Here is a 10,205-nt window from a genome sequence, read left to right as displayed (position 1 = left end):
AGGGGCGCTTCACCAAAGGCATCTGTTGAGACCCACACCCACGACCTGCGACTAGGTGGGTCGCTGTCATCGACCAACCTCACGTTGCCCGAGCGCGGGCAATGTGGAAGCTTGGCCGCCCCGGTGCCGGGCAGCCAGATTACGAAAATCGTCCATGGTCAAGGCACGTTGCGTCGATAGAACGTCAGGCAGGTGATAGAACGTCGGGCTCATCTGGCAGGCGTGGACCCATAGTTGGGTCAGAATCCACTGAACGATCGGCGAAAAGGGGAGCCGCGAACCCGTTCCTTGGGCGGGATGGCCGGTCCTCGGGGGCAGGCCTTAGTAGCCCCACCGAGGAAGGAATATTGTACGTCTCCCAAAGCGTGCTAAAGATTTGGGTAGTAAGCGTGCTCGCAACATCAACCCCCTTGCAATCTAAGCCCTCGGGGGCAGCAGAATCGCCCACTCCATACAAGCGGGTCCTCTTCAAGGATTTCCCAAAAGTATAGCCTGAAGACTCCGTTGACATAAAGACAACCCTGGCCGTCTCCAGCACTTTCTCACTACGCTCCACCTTCCCCATCGCATAGGAAGCCTCCAGGTCCTCTCCAGGACCCTCCGAGCCCGACCCTAGGGGGTCATCAGAGTAAATCACGTCGAAGAATGACTCGGATGGAATCATCGCAAGTTCGGCGCCCGAGGCCTCCAAGTCAGACGCCCGGGGAAGCCCTGCCCATTCGGTCACCTCATCCCGCTGTTTCAACGAGGGGGCATCGAAGGACACCTCACGGGAGACCAAATTTATCACTAGGCATGACGAGCATGGATCTTGACACCCGTTGTCCCCCCCTTCGTGGCCGCTCTCGGGCTCCGCCAACTCGGCTACCGCCGCAACGTTAGTCTCCAACTCCGCGAGCCATTGATCGGCCACGCGAGAGTCTTCCTCGACATAGATGGGAATCCCGTCGAGTTCTCAAAGGAACCTTTGACCGCCCTCCTAGGTTCATGGGAAGTGCAGAAAAGATCAACCTCGGGACCATTAACTTGGGAAAAAGAGTCACTCCCCATTGAAGGGTGAAAAAATCGGCAAGCCCAAAGAAAAATTTCACACTCAAAAGGAGTTTTGCAATTCCTAAGGCTGCCGATGTGGGAAAAAGAGGAGATGGACCCTCCTATTTATAGGAGAGGAAGTAGAAAATCCTACTCCTTCCCCTCCCCCCCCATGCGCGCGCACGACGGGCCCGGCCCGTACGCCGGCCTCGCGCGCACGCTGACCCGCCGGCGTCGTGCCGCGCGCGGGTCGCGCCATCCAGCCGGCCCGAGCCGACCCCCATGGGTCCGGCCATACGAAACATATATATATAAATATATATAATAAAGAATAAAATGACCAAGAGAGGCAAAAAGACCTCAACGCCCTCTGAAAGTAAAGTTCACGACTCGCGACCCGCGAGCCGTAAACTTGGGGGGCTAATGTTACCGGTCGTTTTCGGTAAACCAAAAATTCAAAAACATTTCGCGGCGGCCGGGCATCGCCGCCCGGACCACCCAACGGGCCCCGACCTATTGGGCCCACGCACGCCCTAGCGACCCCGGCCGTCCGGCCCGCGTGCGCGTCCACGCCCCGGCCCACCGGGCCCGCGCTAGCCCTAGCGCCCCAGGCCCATCGGCCCACGCGCGCACCTGCGCCCCCGGCCCACTTTTCCCGCGTGCGCCCTAGCACGCTCGATCGCTCGGCCCGCGCGCACACCAGCGCCTCTCTGGCCGTCCGACCTGTGCGCGCACCTGCGCCCCCGGCCGTCCGACTCCCGCGCGTGCCTGCGCTCCGGGCCGACCAAGCCTGCGCGCGCACCTGCGCCCCTAGTCATCCGGCCCGCGCGATAACCCATGCCCTGGCCATCTGGCCCGTCCGCCTTGCTGCCTCGGCCGAGCGCCCCTGCTGCCTCGGCCGAGAGCCACTGCTACCTCGGCCGAGCGCCCCTGCTGCCCCGGCCAGGTGCCACTGCTGCCTCGGCCGAACGCTCCTGCTGCCTCGACCGAGCGCCACTGCTGCCTCGGCCGAGCATCCCTGCTCCCTCGGCCGAATGCCTCGCTGCCTCGGTCGAGCCTCACCGCCTCGACCGAGCATCCCTGCCGAGACGCCGATCAGACGCCGCACACGGCAGGGCCTTATGCCCGCGTACCACCCGCGCCCGTCCAGGCTTCACGCCCCGCGTACCCCGCGCCCGTCCAGGCGTCACGCCCCACGCCCGGCCATCCGACGGGCCTCAAGGGGGCTAGCCCAAGGCCCCCTCCAAGTCTATAAATACCCCCCCTCATCTTCAATTGAGGGGGACCTTGAATTTTTACATCCTTTGGAGAACTCGAAGAACTCTCTTCTCTCATTTGTCTTACACACTCTTGTTACATTCCAGGAGCGTGCTCTCCTCCTCTCCCGGCTCGGCTGAGAAACTCAAGAACCCCCCTCCACGAGAGGGAGCACGTTCCCTTTCTGCGTCCCGAGTATTCACAGCGCACAAGCTGCACTCCCGCTTCTTGCCGCTTAAGTTAGAACTCTGAGCTACGAGTCAAGCGACCCCTCTAAAGTCTTTAGTAGAAGCTACGAGCTGGGTCCTTCTCTAACGCCTTGAATTCTCAACCTCCGAGCCCAAGATAGCCCCCCACATTCATATTGAACTACGTTCTGACCTGATCCCGACAAACGGGTACATAGGCAGCCAACCTTTGGCTTGGTCACGCCCTCCAACATACACCTTATGGTCTGGAGGGCCCAACTCGGCCTTCGAGTTCACATTTTTGGCACAGGTGCGATCACCACGTCCGGCCTTGGATCGAACCGCCCGAGGTATTTAATCGTTGTTCATTCTCATGCAACAACACTCTTTTCCATTGAATATCACATATTCACGAGCAAATCCTTGTTTCCTCTTTCTACCTCATGGACATCCAACATGTCTTCATGACACATGGATTTGTTTCCTCATTTGCTTGCTTTTCTCCTTGCCGCCCACTTCTATTGCTTCTAGAAGAAAATTTGTTTCATCTTTTTCTTTTGGCAAGTATCTTCATACATTAATACACAAAATAAATCTCTTTCTCTCTTGATGGTGAATGAAAATGAGGCTTCTAGATGTTTCTTTACTTGTTCATGACAAGTACATAAGAAAAACCCATTTAGAATTTTCACATAAAATTCCATGAAATGAAATTCAATCCTCAAGGCCCAATATGCTAGTATGACCGTGTGGTTTAAATTCATTGTCAACATATGACAATGTTAAAAAAACTTATTTATTGACATTCATACCATCCTATGTCCAAAAGGATAAAATTACCCTTTAGACAATTTTCGTAAAACTTGTCTAGTTCAACATTTGAACTTGTTTTGACTTAGCCTTCATGTTTAACTAATCCTACTCTAATGACTTATGGTAGTGACTTCATGGATCCATATGAACAAAGCTTGAGCTAGCATACTTGGACTCAAAAGGTCACAAACCTTTTCCAAGTTCTAGCTTAATGTAAACTAACTCCACTAAAGAGTTGACACCGAAATCTCTCGGTTCAAATGAATATATTTTCTACTCAAGAATTCTACTTAATTGTAATGAGTGGATCAATTGAATATTCTATATGTTTATGCTTCATGAATATTATCAACTAGATGGGATTTACAAAATTACCATTTTACCCTTATAGTTCTTATTTCCTCAACTCCTTTGTCACTTGTGAATAAGTTAGAAACAATGTATTGACGAGGAGCTAACAACTCACATTGATTTATCCAAAAGAGTCATGACTCAATTTAGACATTGGCCACTTCATTTATTAACATTCCAAGGAACGAAGCATGAGGTGATATACATTGCATTTCAGCAATCTTGTACACGCATTCCATATCTATGAGATTTTCACAAAGTTGTTCATGACATCTTCATAACTTAGTACCTCACCAATAGGTCTTGTCTGTATCACATAGTGAATCTAGAACTCTGACTTTTTCAAATGAGAATACGTAAGCTATGAAATGACATGTCTCATTTCAGGATTGAGGTAAGCATGATGCAATTCATACATAGTGACTCTGAGACATAAGAGGTTAAATGCTTTGTCTCTTATTCTGTCTCTAGAAGTGCACTGGTCAATTCAGTACCTTCAGAAGATACCTAGGATGAACTATAGAGTCTCCAACTCTCTATGTCCTATAATTAGACATCATAGATTCTCCTAACAATCATACTGAGATCAATAGCCCTTTGATCCTTAGATTGTGAATATATTGTTTTAGGTAAACCATGAAGAATTTGTTCATGCAAATCTATATTTGACTCTTCATTTGTTGTTAGGTTTGTTTAAGGACTAAAGACTATAGTTTATCACAAAGTTTCAAACAGACAAGGAAGAATGAATGAACGTTTCATCTTTTATTAATTATTCAGCAGTTTCAAGCAAGAGTCTTCGTGAGACTTTATTACATCAAATGTACATAAGTAACGACTACTTCTCTTCTTGCGGGCACCATTGATAACAGTCTCACTGTGACCATCATTTGTGATCTCGATTAGTGTGTCATAACGGTCCTTAAACGACACATCTACAAGCAAGATCTATCCGGGTCGTACCCTTACCACAAGTGTAGAATGCTCCCTCTAAGTGATAAACCTTCACTTGTGTTCCACATATATGATTTCAGATTCAGCTACCTAGGCATGAACCAATCATCCCTGTTTTAATTCACCGTCCAAGCTTAGATGTCATGCATGTGACTCAGTTTGATACAGAGACTATGGGTTGATGAATTTTTGATAAATCTTAATATATAAGAAATAACGCTTTCGATTCGAATAACTTATAAGTGTCAAAACTTTATTTTATTAATATTTCAGCCAGAATTTACAAAAGCATCTTCTCGTGGGAAGGAATTCCTAACAATCTCCTAGTTTGACCTAGAGAAGATGTGGCATATATCTAAGACCCATCCCTTCTATATGTTTCAAGAACACACGTTCAGGCAGCCTCTTAGTCATCGGATCCACGATGTTATCCAGCATCGAGATCTTCATGACAACCACTTCTCCCCTTCGAACTATCTCCCTTATGAGGTGGTATTTTCTCTCTATATGCTTTCCTCTGTTATGGCTGTGAGGTTCCTTCAAGTTTGCAATCGCTCCAGTGTTATCACAGTGGAGTTGCACAGGCTCGTTCATATTATAAGGAACTACCTCTAGTTCAGCTATGAAGTTCTTAAGCCAAACAGCCTCTTTGGCTGCCTCGGATGCTGTAATATATTTAGCTTCCGTCGTAGAGTCCGCGATACTAGATTGCTTAACGCTTCTCCATACAATCGCCCCTCTATTGAGAGTGAAAACTGAAGCAGACGTTGACTTCAACATGTCTCGGTTTGCTTGAAAATCAGAGTCAGTGTATCCTTATACTACCATGTCATTACTTGTGTACACAAGCATCATGTCCCTAGTTCTCTTAAGATATTTGAGGATATCCTTAAGCGCTATCCAATGATCAAGAACAGGATTTGACTGGTATCTACTAACAACTCCCACTGCATAGCATATGTTGGGTCTAGTTCACAACATGGCATACATTAGACTTCCAACTACCGAGGCATATGGAACTCGACTCATATCTCCACTTCTCGAGGTGTCTTAGGAAACTGCTCTTTAGACAGGGCTAACCTTGAGCACATCGGTAACAATGCGCCATGAGCATTTTTCATCGAGAAGCGGGCAAGTACCTTATCAATATAAGTACCTTGAGATATAGCTAGTAGTTTGTTCTTCCTATCACGAATGATTTGGATTCCAAGAACAAAAGCCGTATTTCCCAAATCTTTAATTTGGAATTGCTTTGTCAGCCATGCTTTTATGTCAGAAATGATCTCAATATTACTTCCTATAAGGAGGATATTGTCTACATAAAGCACTAAGAAAACCATTACCTTTCCCTTTGAGTACTTGTAAACACAAGGCTCATAAAGGTTTTATTCGAAACCATAAGTCTTGATAACTTCATCAAACCTTTGGTTCCAGGATCTAGACGCGTGCTTATGTCCATAAATGGACTTCAATAATTTGCAAACCTTGTGCTCTTGACCCTTTTGTATGAATCCATTTGGTTGAGCCATATAGATTTCTTCTTCCAGATAGCCATTCAAGAATGTTGTCTTTATGTCCATTTGCCAGATCTCATAATCATAGAGCGAGCGGCAATGGCCAAAACTCTAATGGATTTAAAATGACCACACACTAGTACAAAAAACAGCATTTGGTGCGACTTTTTTCGCACCTGAAAGTCAATTTTCGCACCCCCAATGATACCTTTAGGTGGGACTTTAGGTGCGACTTTTTCGCACCCGAAAGTTCGCACCTAAAGGTCATGAGTGCGAAAAGTCGCACCCGAAGGTCATAACTTTTAGGTGTGACTTTTAGGTGCGGTTTTTCGCACCTATATTCGCACCCATAAGTCAGAAAAAATGTGCGAAAAAGTCCGCGAGTAGGCCAATGGCTGCGACTGGTCGCACCCAAAAATTTGGCGGGTAGGCCAACGGGTGCGACTGGTCGCACCCATAAATTTGGCGGGTAGGCCTTTGGGTGCGACCAGTCGCACCCGTTGGCCTACCCGCCAAATTTATGGGTGTGACCAGTCGCACCCGTTGGCCTACCCGCCAAATTTTTGGGTGCGACCAGTCGCACCCGTTGGCCTACAATAGTTTTTTTTTAATTTTTTTTATTTATTATGCTTATGAATTCTATAATTGTAATCAATTAATATGTACTAAATAGTTTATTTATTAGAAAATTCATTAATTAATATTCATAATAATAATAAAAACTAACCATTAGTTGTTCGATTACAATAATTATTATAATGTACGACAAATAATTAAAAAAAAATGTTCATTCTTTTCCCTTTCCTTTTCCTCGGTTTGTAAACCACTCCTTGAACATTTTACTCCCTCTTCCGCCAAATCTTGCTCCAGAACTGCTGCTACCTCCTCGTCCACTGCCGCTCGTACGCTCTCGCTGGAAATCTACTGAAGCTGGCGGCGTCGTTTGAGCATCTGCCATTGAAATTGATGGCGGCGTTGTCTGATGCATAGGGTGCATCTGAGGCGACGGCGTCGTCTGATGCATCTGTGGCATCGTGCCAGGCGACATCTGAGGCATCTGTGGCATCGTGCCGGACGACATCTGAGGTAAGGGCGAAAACTGCTGCGCGAACGCGAACATTTGTCGCTGCATCTCCTCCATCTGCTGTTGGTTGGCTCGCCTCATCTCATCCATAGCGAGTTGTTGTGCCGCCACCTGAGCTTGGAGCTCACCAACCACTGGATCTGGAACGTGGCGCCGCGACGAGCCTGAGCCTGACGACGAGCTTTCGTCCTGAGCCTGAGCAATAGCCCAAGTTGATCTCGGGACCGTTGGACCTATTCCAACATACCAATCTTGATGGTTCCCGAGAATTTCTAGCATTGCATGCTCCTCTGCATCGTCCTGGTTAAAGACTACGCCTTGCTCTTCTGCTTGTCGCTGAAGATCCGCCAGTAGAGTAACTATCCACGCCTTTACACATAAAAGAAATTATTCAAAATTAATTATTATGTAAGTAACGTAATCTTAATTATCACATATGACTTACATGTGCTCGTCTCGCCCAATCTGTCGTCCATTCACCTTTTCTACTATGGTGTTTTTGGTCCCACGTCGTTAACGCGGAGCCCAAAGTTCCATCATCCTTACTCTGCAATTGTTATGAAAAATATAAGTATTGAATTTATTTCAAAATAAGTATTTCAAAATTAGAATAACTTATGTTCAAATGACGATGAGCCAAGAAAGAAAGAGATCCTTGAGTCGACCTCGTCTTCTTCTTCTTCGAATTCTCCTTGTTGCGATTAGACTTTTTCTCCAAATAATTAATTTTGTCATTATTCAATCTGATAAAGATATTGTGATTTATTACAATCATACATTACGTACCTTCCAATCGTAAGTTGCAAACTTGTCTACCACCGCCTCCCAATCCTCTTTCTTATATCCCGGTGGTGTTTCCGTCTTAGCGTTTTTTGTGCTCCCACAAAACTCCAACCTGAACTTCTCTGATAGATTGGACTTCTGGTTGCGTCGCCTGATCTTGGCATTCCGAATGATAGTCTGATCAATCGTATTCTGATAGCAATCCGCAGGCAGATCCTCGCCGGTGTTAGGATCCGTGTACACAAATCTGAACTCCGAATGAAGTGCGCTCAAAATAGCAGCCAACATCTGGGGCGTCACTTCACTCCAATCACGAGTCGTAGGCGGGATATGTGATTTCACCAAAGCACCGAGGCGGTTGTTAAATAGTCCAACCTTTTTATTTTCTTTCCTTATCTCTTGATAGAATGTTTGGTTTATTGGGTCCCACTTGACCACCTTCGCACCCGGTACACCCTGTGTTGCTCGCGCCGACGTCGAGCCGGTTGTTGGTCCCCTTGATTTCTTAGGACCTTGGGAATCAGGTTCCTGTGGCGGACCTTGAGAATCCGGTCTCTGTGGCGAATCTCCACCATAACCTGAAGCGGTCGACATCCTATAAAATGAAAACAACATTTGTAAATTGACATCGTATAAAATAAAACAACATTTGTGAACATACATCACAAAACAAAAGGAAACAACATCATACAAAAACGTGGGTGACACCACGGATATATTTTATTATAAAACCTCACATATGGCGGAGGAAAACCGTGGTTACATAGATAGTTCGCATTCATCATCATCACTACCTATATCAACATCAACATCAACATCTTCTCCCTAAAAAATGATGCATTCCTCATGATCATCATCATCTTCCTCACCATCGTCAACGATATTTACTAGCTCAGCATCTTCGATTTCATGTCGATGATTCAGACGATCGATGTTTGACGATTCTATTGTCAACGGAATCGAGGCTGAGGTGGTGGGGTCGACTTCAGGAACGTCCCAAATCCCTCGATGATTGCATTCCTGAACGATTTCCCAGTTACCACCTAAAACAAGATCTTTGATGTAAAAGACTTGTTTCGCCTGAATTGCGAGTATGTACGGCTCCTCTGTAAACCACTGTTTCGCGGTAAAAGCACTCGTTTTTCCAGTAGTCTTATCGTTGTGAACTAGTCGCCGAGAATCGTGCTTGTCACCGTACCATATACATTTGAATAATACAACACGACAGTCGTACCTATAATTCAGCACCAAGACGTCTTCCATCCGACCGTAGTAAGTGAAATCATCCACAGGCACACATACACCGCTATTTTGAGTGACTCGTTGATTATCGCGACGATGAGTAATGAACTTCACGCCGTTAACAAAGCAGCATGGATATTGATAAGCGACTTGAAGGGAACCGATAGAAAGCGAGTAGATCTCGTCAGACACGTCAGAGCCACTAGCTTTCATTTCAAAAATCTGGTTATTACGAAACAAAGTATTGGTTAGCACTTGTATGTTTATAAAAAAACGGGTTATTGTGTTATTACCTTGTTCGCAAACCAATCTTTGAATCCCTTTCTATGCTCCGCTTCAATATCGCGAACTCCAGATTCGTTCAGGAAATCCAAATGCTCGCTGTTGCATGTTTAAAACATTGCTTAAACAAAATACAACAATGAAATAAGTTAGAGAAGCAAATGGATCGATTACTTACACCAAATACGGATCCACTTCAGGACAGTTGGTATAGATGTACCACTCCGCTTTTTCTCTTTGCTCATCGTCTAATACTATCGCGTTCATCATCCCATAAGGCACACACATCTCGGATCGAAAAACGGAGAGCTCTCGCACTTGAACTTCTTCAACTACTTTCTTATCTTCAATATACCTTGCAATGAACGTTAGAGCTTCTTCTACAACATAAGCTTCTGCAATAGAGCCTTCTGGTCTAGCTCTATTTTTGACAAAATGTTTTAACGTCCCAAGGTATCTCTCAAAAGGGTACATCCACCGCATATGCACCGGGCCGCCGTGCAACGCTTCCTTTGGTAGATGCATCGCCACGTGAACCATGATCGTGAAAAAAGCAGTTGGAAATATCATCTCAAGCTTACATAAGATCTCGACGATAGAATCTTGCGCTCTTTCAAGATCTTCGGCTCTTAATGTTCTCGAACTTATCAACTTGAAAACGTTGCAAAGCTCCGTGATCGTATCATGTATTGGTTGTGGCACAAA

General features: G+C 46.0%; 1 protein-coding gene across 1 annotated transcript; it reads right to left on the bottom strand.

Moving 5' to 3' along the window:
- Nucleotides 1–4,928: 4,928 nt before the first annotated feature.
- LOC149408203 (uncharacterized) lies at nucleotides 4,929–9,983 on the bottom strand. The gene is made up of 5 exons (XM_089624384.1): nucleotides 9,679–9,983; nucleotides 9,512–9,599; nucleotides 8,917–9,440; nucleotides 5,432–5,562; nucleotides 4,929–5,386 (listed from the first exon to the last, which is right to left on the bottom strand). The coding sequence occupies exons 1-5, from the start codon at nucleotides 9,981–9,983 to the stop codon at nucleotides 4,929–4,931; spliced, it is 1,506 nt and encodes a 501-aa protein (XP_089480510.1).
- Nucleotides 9,984–10,205: the final 222 nt, after the last annotated feature.

This window comes from Urtica dioica, chromosome 1 (genome assembly GCF_054948205.1).
Source record: "Urtica dioica subsp. dioica isolate 48M chromosome 1, U.dioica_male_clone48M_v1_H2, whole genome shotgun sequence".
NCBI classification, from domain to species: domain Eukaryota; kingdom Viridiplantae; phylum Streptophyta; class Magnoliopsida; order Rosales; family Urticaceae; genus Urtica; species Urtica dioica.
The sequence above is the reverse complement of the archived record's forward strand: the minus strand, read 5'-3'. Positions and strand labels throughout refer to the sequence as shown.